Source organism: Leptodactylus fuscus, chromosome 5 (genome assembly GCF_031893055.1).
Source record: "Leptodactylus fuscus isolate aLepFus1 chromosome 5, aLepFus1.hap2, whole genome shotgun sequence".
In the NCBI taxonomy this organism is placed as follows: domain Eukaryota; kingdom Metazoa; phylum Chordata; class Amphibia; order Anura; family Leptodactylidae; genus Leptodactylus; species Leptodactylus fuscus.
This window is the reverse complement of record NC_134269.1, coordinates 6,077,156-6,095,543: the sequence shown is the minus strand read 5'-3', so window position 1 is coordinate 6,095,543 and position 18,388 is coordinate 6,077,156. Positions and strand designations below refer to the sequence as shown.

The 18,388-nt window shown below is 45.5% G+C and overlaps 1 protein-coding gene across 1 annotated transcript; it reads right to left on the bottom strand.

The window, feature by feature from the left end:
• Positions 1 to 1,369: 1,369 nt before the first annotated feature.
• On the bottom strand, positions 1,370 to 13,987 carry LOC142204346 (olfactory receptor 11A1-like). The gene is made up of 2 exons (XM_075275658.1): positions 13,703 to 13,987; positions 1,370 to 2,299 (listed from the first exon to the last, which is right to left on the bottom strand). Exons 1-2 carry the CDS (start codon positions 13,985 to 13,987, stop codon positions 1,370 to 1,372), a joined length of 1,215 nt encoding a protein of 404 aa, XP_075131759.1.
• Between the last annotated feature and the right edge of the window lie 4,401 nt (positions 13,988 to 18,388).

The following is an 18,388-nucleotide window of genomic DNA, read 5'->3' as shown; positions in this document are numbered from 1 at the left end:
ACAGGTTGTGGATGGCTTTGTATGTTACTGTTAGAGATGAGCGAACAGTAAAATGTCCGAGGTTCGATATTCGTTTCTAGTAGCCCCTCAATATTCAACTACTCAAATCGAATATCGAATCCTATTATAGTCTATGGGGGGAAAATGCTGGTTTCAGGGGAAGGCAACGTTCAATCAAATTATACTTACCAAGTCCATGAGCGAGGGTCGGGCTGGATCCTCCGAGAAGTCTTCTCCGTGCAGCTTCCACGTGGCATCTTCTGGCTCTTCATTCACTCTGCCAGGAATTGGGCCTGGGCAGAGCTGACTGCGCATGCCCGCACTAGAAGCGGACATGCACAGTCGGCTCTGCCCAGGCCCGATGCCTGGCAGAGTGAATGAAGAGCCGGAAGACGCCGCGGGGAAGCTGCAAGGAGAAGACTTCTAAAGGTAGGAGAAGAACCAGAGTTGATTGGCCGACTGTATAGCATTCAGCCAATCAATGCTGGTTCTGCATCGAACTTTTACATTCGAATAGCGAGTGGTACTCGATCAAGTACGAGTATTTAGAATACTGTAGTATTCTATCGAATATCTACTCGATCGAGTACTACTTGCTCATCTCTAGTTACTGTTAGTAACTTCAAATCAGTTAGCTGGCAATGGGTAACCAGTGAAGGGTTTGGCAAAGGGGAGAAGCCAATGAAGAACGGGGGAGGTGGGGTTTATTAAGTGAGCAGACCAGTTTAAGGTGGACTGGAGGAGGGTCATTTGATGGATGTTCTTGAGTTGGAGGTGGCAGGAGGTGTTGAGGGTTTGAACGTGTGACTTGAAGGATAGGTCAGAGTCCAGGGTTATCCCAAGGCAACAGACCCATGGGACACGTGTAAGTGTGATTCCAAATTTCTAAATTTGATAGATGGGTCAAATAGAGGGGCTGTACAAGGTGAGGCAAAGATGATGAACGGTGTTTTCTCCATGGTGAGTTTGAGAAAGTGGGAGGAGAGAAAGGAGGCTACAGCTGCTAAACAATCTGGAACTCTGGCCAGCAGGGAGGTAATGTCTGGTCTAGAGATGTAGATTTGGGTGTCATCGGCATAGCAATGGTATTGAAAACCATGAGATTCTAGGAGTTGGCCCAGGCCGAGGGTGTAGATGGAGAACAGGAGGGGTCCTAGGACGGAGCCTTGGGGGACACCTACAGAGAGAGGACGAGGTGAGGAGGCGGTGTGCGAGTGGGAGACGCTGAATGTGCGGTCGGTGAGGTATGAGGAGATCCAGGAAAGGGCCAGGTCTGAGATACCAAGGGATGAGAGAATTTCTAACAAGAGGGAGTGGTCAACTGTGTCAAAGGCAGAGGAGATGAGGGTATTATATATATTTTGTTAGTTTATTTTACATTAAATAAGAATATAAGTTTATAAAACGCTTTTTTAAAGTCTTTGTTCCTCAGGGTGTATATAATGGGGTTAAGCAGTGGGGTCACCACAGTATACATCAGAGATAAGACCTTACTCAGGGTCAGGGATTCTCCTCTTTTTGGAAACAAATAAACAATCATTAAGGTCCCGTAAAATAAGCAAACCACAATGAGGTGGGAGCTGCAGGTGGAGAAGGCTTTATGTCTTCCGGTATTGGATGGGATCTTCAGGATGGTGAGTGCAATGTACACATAGGACATGACAATGATTACAAAAGGTAGCGCCATGATGAAAAGTCCCATTATAAGGACCCAAGTACGAATTATAACTGTATCAGAGCAGGAGAGCTGCATTAGGGGCTCAAAGTCACAGTAGAAATGGTCAATGACGTGAGGTCCACAGAAATACAGATTGTACATACAAATGACATTAACTGTTGTTATCACAGCACATGTCCACCAAATTATACTGACCAATGTCACACAGAATGTGTGAGTCATGATGGAGTGATAGCGGAGCGGGTTACAGATGGCCACATACCGGTCATAAGACATCACCGACAGGAGAAAACATTCCAAAGTCTCCGAGTTAGCGAAGGAAATAAACTGGATGAAGCAGCCGATGAAAGACACAGCAAATTCTCCATAAAGTACAGTAAGAAGGAGGGTGGGGACAATATCTGTGGTCAGCAGAAGGTCACACAAGGAGAGCTGGGTAATGAAGAAGTACATGGGGGACTGAAGGGATTTACTTAAGAAATACAAGACCATGATAAGAAGGTTTCCTGTAATGGCCCCATAATATATAAGAATCAATAGGGAAAAGAGTAGAAATCTGACGTTTTGAATATTTGGAAATCCCAGAAGGATGATGGAGGTGATGTTATTTCTCAGTGTCCTCTGAAAAGAAAAGAAAAAATAATAATGGTTTTATACACCTTTTAAGATAAGATATTAATAGTGATAACATACCTTTAGGCTAGGCAACTAGAGATGAGCGAGTAGTGTTCAATCAAATACTATGGTATCCGAAATACTTGTACTCGATCGAACACTACTAGCTGTTCGAAGTTTAATGTTCGATGCAGAACCAGCGTTGATTGGCAGAATGCTATATATTCTGCCAATCAATGCTGGTTCTTCTCTTACCTTTCCGAAGTCTTCTCCGCGCTGCGTCCCCGCGTCTTCTTCCAGGTGGAATTCACTCTCCCTAGGCGTCGGGCCTAGGCAGAGCCGCACACGCATGCGCAGTTGGCTCTGCCTAGGCATCCGGCAGAGTGAATTCCACGCGGAAGAGGACACGGGGACCCTGCACCGGGAGAAGACTTCAAGCAGAATCCAGCCCGACTGTCACTCGTGAACTTGGTAAGTATGATTTTATCGAATGTTGCCTACCCCTGAAACGAGCATTTCCCCCCATAGAGTATAATGGGGTTCGAAATCCATTCGAACAGTTGAACAGTGTGCGGCTGTTCGAATCGGATTTTGAACCTCGGACACTTTAGTGTTCGCTCATTTCTATAAGCAACCAATATTAGATCTGCAGGAATGAGAAAGTAGGGACCCCACCCATAGATAACTGCAGCTCCCCTGCTCATGTTTATATGGAGGAGGCCACACTGCTCATTCACACAAAGTGCAGCAGCGGCTTTAGGTACTGAAACGTTGACACATTGTATTTCCACTAATGTTTAATGTTCATACATAGAGATGAGTGAAACTATTTGTGAGGAGTTGGGTTTATTAAGAATTTTCTAAAACTTTTTGGTTCGGTCATATTCAAAATGTTTGGTTCGTCAACCATTAACCACCATTGTACCCTGGGGTCTCTACAGACCCTGGAATATAATAACTAGAGGCCCAGGAGAGGGCAAAAAAACACATACAGTAGACACAAAGTATTCAGACCCCTTTAAATTTTTCACTCTTTGTTCCATTGCCACTATTTGTTAAAAGCAAAAAAGTTCATTTTATTTCTCATTGATGGACACTCAGCCCCAGCTTGACAGAAAGAAAAACAGAAATGTAGTTATTTTTGCAAATTTATTTATTAAAAAAGAAAAACTGAAATCTCCCATTGTCATAAGTATTCAGAGCCTTTGCTGTGACTCTCATATGTAACTCACATGCTGTCCATTTCCTTCTGATCCTCCTTGAGATGGTTCTTCTCCTTCATTGGAGTCCAGCTGTGTTTAATTAAACTGATTGGACTTGATTAGGAAAGGCGCAGACCTGTCTATATAAGACCTCACAGCTCACAGTGCATGTCAGAGCAAATGAGAATCATAAGGTCAAAGGAACCGCCCAAGGAGCTCAGAGACAGAATTGTGGCAAGAGAAAGAGCTGACCAAGGTTACAAAAAATTTCTGCAGCACTCAAGGTTCCTAAAAGCACAGTGGCCTCCATAATCCTTAAATGGAAGAAATTTGGGATGACCAGAACTCTTCCTAGACTTGGCCATCCAGCCAAACTGAGCAATTGTGGGAGAAGAGCCTTGGTGAGAGAGGTAAAGAAGAACCCAAATATCATCATGGCTGAGCTCCAGAGATGTAGTAGGGAGATAGAAAGTAGAAACTTCCACAAAGACAACTATTGCTGCAGCCTCCACCAGTCAGGTATTTATGGCAGAGTGGCCCGAAGGAAGCCTCTCCTCAGTGCAAAAGAAGAAAGAAGAAGACACCGAGCAGACCGTAGTGTAGATCTGTATAGTTAATATTTTGGTGAAATGATAATGTAGGCTCACCATCAAGGGTTGTGTGGACACACAACACTTCACAAAGCAACAGGATCTCTGGACAGGGATCCTATAGTTGGATACAGCTGCGAGGTGCCTCACACCCCATGGGTGTGTGAATATGCAAGAATAGACCAAGTTGTCGATTTGTGATTACAAATCCAGGACAAGAAGGACCCGCGCTGATAGGTTAGGTGAAAAAACGACTTTATTGGAACAGCACACTACGCGTTTCGGGCATACACTCTGCCCTTCCTCAGGTAAAATAGTTCTAAACAAATAACAATAATAAATAATAAATAATAAAAATCATATAGCAAAATATGTACCTAAAATGCTTTGTGGTCACATAAAAACGACAGATGTCTTGACTCGTTTTTATGTGACCACAAAGCATTTTAGGTACATATTTTGCTATATGATTTTTATTATTTATTATTTATTATTTATTACTGTTATTTGTTTAGAACTAATTTACCTGAGGAAGGGCAGAGTGTATGCCCGAAACACGTAGTGTGCTGTTCCAATAAAGTCATTTTTTCACCTAACCTATCAGCGCGGGTCCTTCTTGTCCTGGATTTGTAATCAAAAATCGACAACTTGGTCTATTCTTGCATCTCCTCAGTGCAAGACATAGGAAAGCCAAAAAAAACAAAAACACATAATGGACTCCCAGACTATGAGAAATAAGATTCTCTGGTCTAATGAGACGAAGATTGAACTCTTTGGTATTAATTCTAAGTGTTATGTGTGGAGAAAAACAGACTCTGCTCATCACCTGCCCAATACAACCCAACAGTGACACATGGCGGCGGCAGCATTGGACTATGGGACAGGGACAGGACAGCTGGTAGCAATTGAAGGAAAGATGAATGCAGCCAAGTACAGAGATATCCTGGAAAAAAACTTCTTCCGGAGGGCTCTGGTGTTATAGTCTGGGGATCTCTGACCATAGACTGGCCCCTGACTGATAACTTCTCAGTCAAGTAAAAGAGAAAACACAAAAGAAAAACAAAAATAAGGAGTATGAGCAGTTTGGAATATCCAGTGTACGATACTCCTATACCCTGCCTTGCACAACTAGAAGTAGCCATGAGCCCGACTAACTTGCCTGAGTGGGCCCGAACACAGCCAGAGAAATAACTCACCTAAAATTAGTGAAACAGAAACCCCCTGACTAGTTTCACATTTATGAAGAAGAGGTAAGATACAGAAAAAGGAAGATGGGCTAGGACTCAGATGCAGATGGAATAGAAGCTTCAGACTGACAGACCATGTCTGGGACACAGGAACTGAAGACTAAGACCGGCAACTGACAGAATGCAAAGCGGAGTATAAATAGCCAAAAGCAGGAGGCCAACTGCTTATCAGAACTTGTAACTGTCCAAAACCTGAATAGAGTCCTGGCACAGCAGAGAAACTTAACCCCTTTAGAAGCCAAGATGCACTAGAGCAAAGATCAGCCATGCAACTCATAAGATAAGATAATCCTTTAATAGTCCCACATTGGGGAAATTTCAGCATGTTACAGCAGCCTAGTAATACAGATACAGGATAATACACAGTAATATATTACAGACGTAGACACACATATGCTGAGAAGAGAAGATATATTAAGAGTCCATAGCAGCTAAGGAACAGAGGAAGAAAGAAGGAAGACTTCATAGTCATTGTCATAATCATTAGTTCTCTGTGCGGAGTGTCTTTGCTTGGTCTGATGTAGATTATACAGCCTGGTCGCGGTTGGAAGGAATGACTTGTGATAGCGCTCCTTCTCACACTTAGGGTGAAGCAGACGGTCACTTACAGTGCTGCCAAGTCCCATCAGGGTCCCACACATGGGGTGGGATTTGTTCTCCCGCATGGAGGTCACCACAGACAGTGTCCTTCTGTCACCCACCACCTGTACTGGGTCCAGGGGGCTCCCCAGGACAGAGCTGCCCCCTTGATCAGCCTGTCAAGTCGATTTCTGTCCCTGGTTGATATACTGCTCCCCCAGCAGGCCACACCGAAAAAGATGGCTGAGGCAACCACAGAGTTGAAGTAGGCCCTAAGAAGTGTCCCCTGTACTCCGAAGGCCCTCAGCCTCCTGAGCAGGTAGAGTCTGCTGTGGCCCTTTCTGTGCAGCGCCTCCAGCTGATCAGCCCAGTCTAGTTTATTGTTGAGGATCACGCCCAGGTACTTATAGGTCCTGACTATCTCAATACATGTTCCTTGAATCTCCACTGGGGTCGGAGCACCTCTCCGTTTACTAAAGTCCACCACCATCAACTTGGTCTTCCCAGCATTAATCCTGAGCTGGTTCTGCTGGCACCATTCAACAAAATCCTGGTTTAAGTCTCTGTATTCCCTATCGTCGCCATCAGTGATAAGGCCGACTATAGCAGAGTCATCGGAGTACTTCTGTAAGTAACAGCTGGATGAGTTGTGCCTAAAGTCAGCAGTGTACAGTGTGAAGAGAAATGGGGCAAGAACTGGACCTTGTGTTGCCCCCGTACTACAAATCACAGTGTCAGACACACAGTCCTGGGCTCTCACATACTGAGGGCGGGTTGTCAGGTAGTCTAGGATCCAGTTGGACAGGTGATGGTCCACACCAGCAAGGTTCAGCTTCTCCCTCAGTAGCCCTGGCTGAATGGTGTTGAACGCACTGGAGAAATCACAGAACATTATTCTCACAGTGTTCCCGGGTTTCTCTAGGTGAGAAAGAGCTCTATGAAGAAGGTGGATGATGGCGTCATCTACCCCAATGCCCAGCCGATAGGCAAACTGGAGGGGGTCCAGAGCGGAGCTCACTAGGGGGAGTAGGTGTGTCAGGACCAGTGTCTCTAGGACCTTCATCAGGTGGGATGTCAGTGCTACAGGTCGGTAGTCATTGTAGCCCATCGGGTTGGGTTTCTTTGGGACTGGTACCACACAATTTGTTTTCCACAGTCGAGGTACTACTCCCAGCTTTAGACTCATATTGCACATGTGCATAATAATACCACCTAGCTGGTCGCTGCACATTTTAAGAACTCTTGCGCTTATACCATCAGGTCCTCCAGCTTTGTCTGCTTTAATCTTCTTCATTTCCTTACACACCAGAGACTCCTTGAGGATCAGATAGTCATATTGCAGTTTACCACTGGTCGGTGAGGGTTGGGTTTTGGTGTGTGAGGGATGGGGGGTTGGCTGACATGCTGGTGGAGGGAACATTGGCTTGGAGTCGAATCTATTGAAGAATAGATTAAGCTCATTAAGCCACTTCCTGTCCCCTACTGTTTGATGCCCTGTTTTTTTTTTTTCTTGTGTTCTGATATTGCCTTAAGGCTATTCCACACCTCCGAGATTCTACCCTCCCTCATCTGTAGTTCCATCTTCCGCCTGTAGTTGGCTTTCCCTTCTCTGATCAATTGTCTTAGCTGTTTCTGCACCGCCCCCAGGCTACTTTTGTCCCCAGACCTAAAAATTCTCTTTTTTTTCCTTGAGAAGAGTTTTAATTTCAGAGTTGATCCATGGTTTGTTATTGGAGAAACACCTCACCTTTCTAGTTGGTACCGTGCTGCCCACGCAGAAATTTATGTAGTCCGTTATGCAGTGTGTGAGTCCCTCAATGTCCTCTGGAAATGAGTCTTGGAACACTTCCCATAATGTTATATTAAAAGAGTCCCTTAGAGACTCGACACTTCCCTCTGACCAAATCTTCACGGTACGGGTAACCGCCGGTTCTCTGCGCACCAGTGGAATGTATGTGGGTCGCAGATGTACCAGGTTGTGATCTGATCTGCCTAGGGGTGGTAGGGCAGATGAGTTATATGCATCCCTTATATTGGCAAAGAGCAAATCCAGTGTTTTGTTGTCTCTTGTGTGGCAGGTTACATACTGTGTGAAGCCTGGTAGAGTGGATGCTGGAGAGACGTGGTTGAAGTCTCTAGACACTAGGAGCAGGGCATGGGGGTGAGATGATTGCAGCTCGCTCACAGCAGCATGGAGGACTTCACAGGCAGCATCAGTTTTTGCAGAGGGGGGGGGGGCATAGGCAGCTAGTACGATAACATGTCATGGTTCCCTTGGCAGGTAATAAGGTCTTATGCTCACGGCTATTAGTTCAATATCCTTTCCACACAACTCATTGCACAATCCATGCAAGAGTGCAACCGCAGAGACCGCATGCCAATGTGAATATTCCCCTACCGCGCATCTGAAAGTTCACGTGCAGAATGCCATTCCAACACTCCACACCTGAACCTAACAGGCTGAGATAGCGAAGACCGGGTCATAACATCTGGACCTCAGACTTGGCTGAAGTTTTCACCTTTCAACAAGACAATGACCCTAAACACTCAGCTAAAAAAACAAAGGATTGGTTTTGTAAGCATTCTTGACTGGCCAAGCTACAGCCCTGACCTCAATCCAATTGAGCATCTCTGGAGAGACCTGAAAATGGCTGTCCACCAATGTTCACCATCCAACCTGAAGAAACTAGAGAGGATCTGCAAGGAAGAATTAGAGAGACAAAAGGGGATACTGAGCCGATCCTCGTGTAGTATATCAAGGTCAACAGTGAGAAAGATAAAAATAGATGTCAGCGCACCTTGAGGGGTTGTGAGGTAATAACAACCCAGGAGCATCAACATATACAGATCCTGGGGAAGTCAACACCAGGGAGTAGGGCAACAGCTGATGGATGTCACAGGGACGTGAGATAAACCAACAGGAAGAGGACCAACCTGATCCGGAGTCAGGCTAAAGGACAGTGCACACCCAAATAATTCCTGAAAACCTTCTTTATTGAGATTAGGAGACATTTAAAGGGCTCTGAATACTTTATGCACCCACTGTACTTCCTTCTGCTTATCTGATATTCCTTCCAGGATACCTTGCAACCTATTCCTTCATCTCCTTGAATGTCACAGGCCAATCACAGGACTCAGCGGTGACCCCAAGTGTGACATCAGCGAAGTTTGCCGGAATAGGCTAAAAGTATCCAGAAGTGAAGAATGGTATGTGGAAAGAAGACTGGATGGTGAGGAGAGGTGAGTATCTGTGCACTTGATAAGGAATCCTAGAAGACAGAGGAGGAGACCTCTCTAATCTATATGAGAAGTCCACAGCATGTGCTGATATTTTGATGCAGGATCCGATCAAGGGTTGAAATCAACAAAAGTAATAACACTTGTGAAGAATATAATATGACCCTCAGTATATACATGGTGCTCACCTCAGTGTGTACAACCTCCATATCTGATGGCAAAATATTGTACCCTATATTCTGTGTGATATAAGCGATAAGAGATATCCGTGCTGAGCTGCGAGACGTCACCCAGCCCCATCATAGACTCCGGCCTGTCTAATAATAGAAGAAACCATTACAGTCATTTTATACACAGCTCCATATCCAGAGAGATCCTCACAAGACTCCCCCGAGTAAAAGCCAAGTGCGTACAAGAAATGCGTATAATTATCCAACTGGGACTATATATATTTTTCTATTTCTGAAAGTAATTGAATAAAAATAGAAGACAAACACAGAGAAATATTACATCTACATCCGGAAAATATTACATAGAAAGTTACAAACAAAAACTCCTTAAAAACATTCCCAATGATCTGATGAATTGTTGTCTCATAGATGAACCAATTCTTTATGAAGATTACAAATTTAGATAGATATTAATAAAAATCACAGATTAATAAGCCTCGGAGCCTCCAATAGGCTTACAGCTGTCATCCAAAAGGAACACCAGCCCTAGATCTCACTCCGGGGGATGCTGGCAATTCCTGAAAATATGCTTACCAAGGCACCGGGGGTAGGGGGGTGGTTGATGTCCGCGATCAGTGACTAAGCAGCTTTTTGTCACGACCTGAAGACTTGTACAAAAATTGTGTTTTTCTGTTGGGTTTGGATCCAGTGGTCTGGGGTTTTCTGGAGGTTTCCTTGCCATTGGTCCATTTGTTTGGGAATTGAGCATCGGCCTTCAGAATTTACTTGAGGTTTTTTGGATCGAACCTCAGGTGTTGGTTCTTACTAGAGATGAGCGAACAGTAAAATGTTTGAGGTTCGATATTCGTTTCGAGTAGCCCCTCAATATTCGACTACTCAAATCGAATATCGAACCCTATTATAGTCTATGGGGGGAAAATGCTCATTTCAGGGGTAGGCAACGTTCGATCAAATTATACTTACCAAGTCCACGAGTGAGGGTCGGGCTGGATCCTCCGAGAAGTCTTCTCCATGCAACGTCCCCGCGGCATCTTCCGGCTCTGAATTCACTCTGCCAGGCATCGGGCCTGGGCAGAGCCGACTGTGCATGCCCGCACTACAAGCGGACATGCACAGTTGGCTCTGCCCAGGCCCGATGCCTGGCAGAGTGAATTTAGAGTCGGAAGACGCTGCGGGGAAGCAGCATGGAGAAAACTTCTAAAGGTAGGAGAAGAACCAGCGTTGATTGGCCGACTGTATAGCATTCGGCCAATCAATGCTGGTTCTGCATCAAACTTTTACATTCGAATAGCGAGTGGTACTCGATCGAGTACGAGTATTTCGAATACCGTAGTATTCGATCGAATACTAATCGCTCATCTCTAGTTGTTACCATTATCCTATGAGACGATTCTGGGGCCTTTAATAGGAGGAGGGCTGTCTTCACTAGTTGCCGGTTTTCGTTGTTACCAACTGGAATTCGTGGCTCAGGGAGGAGGATTCTTTGTGGAAGTTTCAGCTGACTAGGAAGCGGTGTGAGTGTTGCCTGTTGTGTGAATCTGGTTTGTCCCTGCACACTTCTACTCTGCCCTGTCCTTCAGTTCTGGTTGCCTGGCACTATCTCGTTGTTTGAGGTTTGGGTTCCACTTTGTTTTGCCCCAGTCCTGTGTTAACCCTTTCCTCACCTCTCCACTGTCCCTCTCCTTATTCTCTTGTTGGGTATTGCGTTGTGCTACATGTCTGTTGTCCAGCACATCCCATCCTGTTTGTGTTGTCTGCAGCTGCACCTTGGTTTCTGTAGGGTTGACTACCTTAGTATCCCCAGTCCCTAACTCTCTTTTAGCTCTCACCCTATCGGCTAGGCCTTTGTGTTAGAGAGCCAGGAGTTGTCGGGGCCAAGGCTAGCTTGGGAACAGCTGACCACCACCCGCAGGCAGGACCTAGCTAGCCACCATAGTGTCAGGGATAGTCTCCCACCCCTGTTCCCATAGCGGTGCAGTCTGCAGTCCAGATTCTGGGTCTGGGCATAGACATGAACGTAACACTTTTACAGTCGGCAGGCTTACTTAAAAAAAAAACAAAAAAAAAAAAACAAAGCCTGCAGAGCCCAACTGGACTGTGAACTGCAGAGCGCACTGGTGTGAAGATGGCCGGACAGTTAACCTCATTACCGGGCTACACCACAAACTAGGTGCTCCCTGTTACCTCACAGGGCAGCTGCCACTGCAGAACAAAGCAGCCACTTAAATCAAATCTAAAGTCTTGCAGTTACTGCATTGCAAGACCAAACATAAACCAAGACCGTGTGCTCCCAGTAGCTTACTGCTGTGGAGCACCACAGGTAGCCGATTGATTAAGGTAGGAGATTCCCACAATGCTAACTAGGTAGGAGATTCCCAAAACTTTAATTTTAACCAAAAAGGTTGAGGTTCTCACTACCTGCCTAACTAAGCAGCTTGCTGCCAAACTAATGCCTTGCACTGACATGCACAATATGGAATTGAGGCTAGAGCACCAGATGGCCCAAGCCTACCCCCATAAATAGAGGGAAGGCTGACCTGAACAACCAATCCAGGTGCCCAAACCAGGTGTCCATAGGCTGACATCACATATACAACATATGGGGAACATGTCATATATTGGAACCAAATCTACTCAAAAAGGAAGACTCCCTTTTATGTAAAAAATATATATTCAATTTTATTAATAAATATCATGAATAAAATAGATAGCAGCAAGGCACAGATATCAAAGGACCAGAAAATGTAACAAGATACAAAAATAAGTACAATACAACAGTCTGTGGGTCACCAAATAAATTCCAGGGGGGGGGGGGGGGGGGCAAATGCTCATGGGGACACAAATACATACAATAATGTCCCTCATATGCCTCATGCACTAATATACGTGTCCCAACCCCAGTATATATATATATATATATATATATATATATATATATATATATATCAGCAGGCAATATTGTATACAGAGAATACATACATCAACGTGTAAATAAATCTTAATTTTGGGTGTATGAATCTCCTCCCCAAAATGATAATGATTTTTTTGTGTATACACATACAATCCCTGGGACCTTAATGGAGATGCACAGTGGTTAATCACTATCCAACAATCCTCCCGATGAAGCCTGTATAAGATGAAACGCGTCGAGGGTGTCCTTGTCATCCATTCTGAGCAAGTACTACATCAGGTCTTCGGTCACCATGACTGCAGGTAATTCCTAGGACGATATATACTACGAATTGCTGGGGTTCTGCCTCTGGTATCTCATGGGCATGGTAATTGAGAATTATTTTGTTATTTATTTATATGCCTGAACTACAGTGGCAGGATGGGGATGCATTTTTTGGTTTCTTATAGGTACTCGTGTTTCACTCTATAGTTTGAGATTTTTGGATATTGATTAACCACTGTGCATCTCCATTAAGATTGTATGTGTATACACAAAGATTCATTATCATTTTTGTGTAGGCATCGGAAAAAAAATCGGAAAAAGTAATTGGCTGGCTAAATCAGGTGACCTCCAATTTAGAACACTTAAACACTTTAAAACATTCAATTAATTTGAGACTGTGCACTATGTGAACTGTGAGACAGGGACAGATGTACAGGCAGGGTTAGCTAGGGATTACCTTTATTTAGGTGGGAATGTTACTCACACAGCTCTTTGGGGCTCTATCTGGTCGGGATCCCTGTCAGCTTGCAATATGCCTGAGTTGACTTTTTCCCATAGGAATGCATTGACCAGCGTTGATTGGCGGAATGCCATACAGACTACAGCATTCGGCCAATCAACGCTGGTTCTGCCGGAGGCTCGTCTGTGAGGAGGCGGAGTCTAATATCAGAGCAGAATGGAGACTGTTGTGGACCGATCTTTGACTCCGCCTCCTCCTGCAGAACCAGCGTTGATTGGCAGATTACTGTACTCTATATGGCATTCAGCCAATCAACGCTGGTCAATGCATTCCTATGCCAAGATGTAGCAGTGCTGGCCATGAGCTCAGCTAGACTACTCCGGAGATGCAGCCGATACTTTTACTAGAGGATTTGGCAAGCCTGGGGAATGAAAATGTGTAGTCCTCTTTTTCTCCTCCCCAGATACTGTGCCTTCAATATGCTTAATATTTTATCTTTTCCCACTCTTCCCTTGCGGGCACAAAACCTCCCTGACACCTGATGGCAGGAGACAACAAGAATTTTTTGCAGATTATAGCTTCTTCCCTCAGCCTCAAGGTGGCGTTGCCACTGGCAACAGGTCTGTGGAGTAAACACAAGGCCTATGATCTGGCAGAGTCTTAGTAGCGTTTTTAGAAAAGATGTTTGCATACGGAGGGGGTAAGCCTTCCTGTTCCAGAGGCCTCACTGGAGAGATAGCTGGAGGTGTGGGCTCCATACACTTCCCCTTGCACTCCGGACTCCACTTAATGATCTCCCCCTGCCTCCAGTCTGTTACTGGGGATTGCCAGCGCAACCAAGAGAGAACTAAAAATACGCCATCAGTCAAGCCCTCCATAATGTAGACAGAGAGCTGCTCGGTGTGCAGTGCTCCACTCCGCAGAAGCAACGGTGGTATCTCAAACCGTATCTGCAGCCGGATCTGAGACCTGTCAACCACCGTAATGTCAATGGGTGTCTGGAGAGCTTTCATGGTGAAGCCATTCTCCTGAGTGAATTTTACTGATATGAAATTCTGTATGGCCCCGGAGTAAACAAATGCCCTAGTGTTGACCCAACTATTTTTCAGCTTAAGGTATATATTGGTATACCTGATATATTGGTATATTGGTATATTATATATTGGAGAATGGACACGAGCATAGAGCTTTAGTGTACCAAGTAGCTCACCCCAGATGGACACTTGGCTAGCTGTTTTTTTCTGGTGAGCTGGAACATTGAGGGGCAATATGCCCTGACCTGTTGCAACGGTAACAGATCACCTCCCTTGTCTTCATACTTCTGCTACCACCAGAAGTGGAAGTACAGGAGGTGTCCATAGGTTCTGTGAACTCCTCAACAGGCGGGACAGTGGATAACTTAAAGACCCTCTCTGTGACATGAGGTTATGTTCAAGCCCTCGCTCCACTCTCCTATTAGACAACTGTGTATCAACACGAGTCGACTTGTTGATAAGGGATGAGAGGGACAATCTAGTTTGTCCTTTATACATGAGGACAAACTATCCCAAAAAAATTGCCACCAGTACCCTGTCTGGCCAATCCAGCTCAGATGCCAAGGTCCGAAACTCGATAGCAAAGTCCGCTACCGAGCTCTGGCCTTGCTGTAAGTGTAAGAGCTAAGAGGTATAGGTGGACTGGGGCACAGGGCCATGAAACACCAGGCGTAGTGCTTCAAACAGCACAGCTAGCGTAGCTAATTTCACCACGCCCCGTTCTTTTAATTGGGTGACCCAGGCCAATGCTCTCCCAATGAGCAAGGAAACCATAAAGGCCACCTTAGACTTCTCATCTGGGAAGAGACTGGGACAGGCCTCTATGTATGTGTCACACTGGTGGATGAATCCCCCACATCCCCATGACTCAACTGCGTACCGCTCTGGAGGCAGGGGAGGACACGGTGATTCTGCAGGGGACGGCAGATTACCTACCAACTTAACCATAGCCTGTACTAAACCCTGAGACAGGGCAGAAAGGTCAGTTGGGACAGCTGGTGGAGATTGCTGCAAGTGTCATTCCGTCGCGCCCAAGCGTTCATTCAGGCTAGACACAAGATTTGCTAACTGTGTGTGTAAGTCCTTTATGTGGCGGGGCTCTGTCCTTAACCTACTGCTACGGTAAGCAGGATACTTAAAAAAAACTAAATAATATCATGTGAAGCCCAACTGGCCTCTGAGCCGCAGAGCTACCCTGGTGTGAACAAGGCCCGTGTGCTTGACCGTGTGCTCCCTGTAGCTTACTGGGCCTCACCCACCACAGCACCTGCTGTGGAGAACCACAGGTAGCAGTCTGCCCATGATAGGAGATTCCCACAAACTAAATCGGTGAGGATTCCCACAATTTTAACAAAAAGGGTAGAGATTCTCACTTCCTGCCTAACTAAGTGGCTTGCTGCAAAAACTAATGATTGCACGGAGATGCACAATACAGGTATACAGGTTTTAGGCTAAGGCACTGGGCAAACAGACCTGCCTCCTTAAATAGAGGTAAGGCGGGTCTTACCAGCAAGCCCCAGGTGCCCATGCCAGGTGCTCATAGGTTAGCACCTCTGTCAGTCAGAAGACCGACCACGCCTATCAGCTGCAAGGGAATTAACCCCATGCATGCTGGACTGAGATCTGACAGCGGAAAAGGCTGCAACCCTGCTCTCTTGGCTGCACCTGCCGCACAGCCCCAACAGTGGGCATGGGATTTGGATGAATGACATCCACTTTGCAGTTACTGTAAAATGCCACGATTTTTCCTGCAGTGTTTCCAGCCCAACCTAACACTTTTTTCCTGGGATATGACTCAACCTTTGAAGACACCCATATTTCTTCACTAAATATATACTGCTATCTTATCGAAAAATATTGAGTAGGGTTCTGTGTGTTCTTACTCAGCATACTGTCCTTCTGTCCCATCAACAATGTGTACTTCATTATCTTCATTGACACAGATCTCATTCTCTAGTAGTCATGTGGCATCAGAGAAGAGAGAAATTCCTTTTATCCAAGACTAACTACTTCTTACTCCTGTTTTTGATTTCTTGGATAAGAACTGCAAGTGTTGTTTTGTAGATGTACAGGTGGAAGACATTATTATTATTATTATTATTATTATTATTATTATTATTATTATTATTATTTATATAGCACCATTAATTCCATGATGCTGTACATTATTAGATTCATTCCATGGTGCTGTACATTATTAGATTCATTCCATGATGCTGTACATTATTAGATTCATTCCATGGTGCTTTACATTTGGGGGTTACATACAATACACAGAATATACAGGTAGATATAATACTAACAGTGACCAACTGGCACGGTGGGGTAGAGGGCCCTGCCCGCGAGGGCTTACAGTCTATGGGGGAAGGAGTATAGACAGAAGGAGAGGGGGAGACTGTACAGATGGTGGTGTGGTGATAGTGTTATTGGGGGGTGTAGGCCTTCCTGAATAGGGGAATCTTCAGGGCCTTTTTGAAGCCTATGATTGTGGGGGTCAGTCTTATGTGTCGTGGTAAGGAGTTCCAGTGTATGGGCGATGCACGGGAGAAGTCTTGGAGACGGTTGTGTGAGGAGCGGATGAGGGCAGAGCGGAGTAGGAGGTCGTTGGAGGATCTGAGGTTACGTGTGGGCAGGTAGTGGGAGATTAGGTCCGAGATATATGGAGGGGACAGGTTGTGGATGAGGTCAGAGATATATGGAGGGGCCAGGTTGTGGATGGCTTTGTATGTTAATGTTAATAGCTTGAACTCAATTCGCTGGGCTATAGGTAGCTAGTGGAGGGACTGGCAGAGGGGAGCAGCCAATGAGGATTGGGGGTGAGGTGTATTAAGCGAGCAGCATAGCACAGGACTGGAAGGAGGTGATGGTGTTTGCTGGGAGTCCATGGAGAAGGGTGTTGCAGTAGTCTAAGCGGGAGATTATTAGGGCCTGGACGAGCATCTTGGTAGTTTCAGGAGTGAAGAAGGAGCGTATTCAATGGATGTTCTTGAGCTGGAGGCGACAGGAGGTGTTGAAGGTTTGAATATGTGGCTTGAAGGATAGGTCAGAGTCCAGGGTTACCCCAAGGCATTGGACCTGTGGGTCAGGGGTAAGTGGGGTTCCGTTAACTTAGATGGGCCGGGAGGAGGGACCATACGGGATGGGGGAAAATGATGAACTCCGTTTTCTCCATGTTGAGTTTGAGAAAGTGAGAGGAGAGGAAGGAGGCTACGGCTGCTAAACAATCTGGAACTCTGGCCAGCGGGGAGGTAATGTCTGGTACTGTGATGTAGATTTGGGTGTCATCGGCATAGCAGTGGTACTGGAAATCATGAGATTGTATGAGTTGGCCCAGGCCAAGGGTGTAGATGGAGAACAGGAGGGGTCCTTGGACGGAGGCTTGGGGGACACCGACAGAGAGAGGACTTGGTGAGGAGTTGGTGTGCGAGTGGGAGACACTGAATGTGTGGTTTGTGAGGTATGAGGAGATCCAGGAAAGGGCCAGGTCTGAGATACCAAGGGATGAGAGAATTTCTAACAGGAAGGAGTGGTCAACTGTGTCAAAGGCAGAGGAGAGGTCGAGGAGGAGGAGGACAGAGTAATGGCGCTTGGCTTTGGCGGTTAGTAGGTCATTGGTGACTTTTGTTAGGGCAGTGTCAGTGGAGTGCCGGGGTCTGAAGCCTGACTGTAGTCTGTCAAAGAGCAGGTTGGACGAGAGATAGTTTTAAGGCGTACGGGAGCAGTGAGATGGGACAATAGTTGGCTGGAGAGGACGGGTCGAGGGACGGTTTCTTGAGTATAGGTGTGACAGTGGCATGTTTGAAGGCGGAGGGGAAGGATCCATTGACTAGGGATAGGTTGAAGAGATGGGTTAGGGCTGGAGTAATGAGCATTGGTGGAGGTAGCAGTGACAATGGTGTTAGCACTAGGGAGAAATCTGTGAGGGCATCTAGGAATCCCATTGACATAATTAGGCACAACCCCATTAAATAATTTCTTTGATCTTGAGCATGGCACCAGGGTATAAACTGTATGGAATACTACTTCCTACCCACCAGTGGTAAAATAAGAGCATACAAGGAATCAGAGGGTAGAAGAATCCACAGACATTTTTTTAAAAAAATGTTTCCTTTACAGCTTTTGTAATGTCCTTATTCCTCAGACTGTATATAATGGGGTTTATGAAAGGCGTGAACACAGTATATAGCAGGGAGAGGATCTTACTCATGGTCAATGTTTGTCCTTTTGTGGGGAAAACATAAACACTGAACAGAGAGAAGTAGAATATGGAGACCACAATGAGGTGGGAGCTGCAGGTGGAGAAGGCTTTCTGTCTACTCAGATTGGATGGAATTTTAATAATTTTGGCAATAATATTAATATATGACACTACTATTGCAA

What these genes read in the sequence shown, in the direction of transcription:
- LOC142204346 (XM_075275658.1), bottom strand. Translation starts at nt 13,987, where the DNA reads ATGAAAGCTCTCCAGACACCCATTGACATTACGGTGGTTGACAGGTCT. An exon ending in CACCTCCAGCTATCTCTCCA is followed by an intron (nt 2,300 to 13,702) that starts GTGAGGCCTCTG and finishes TTTTCTTTTCAG; the next exon opens with AGGACACTGAGAAATAACAT.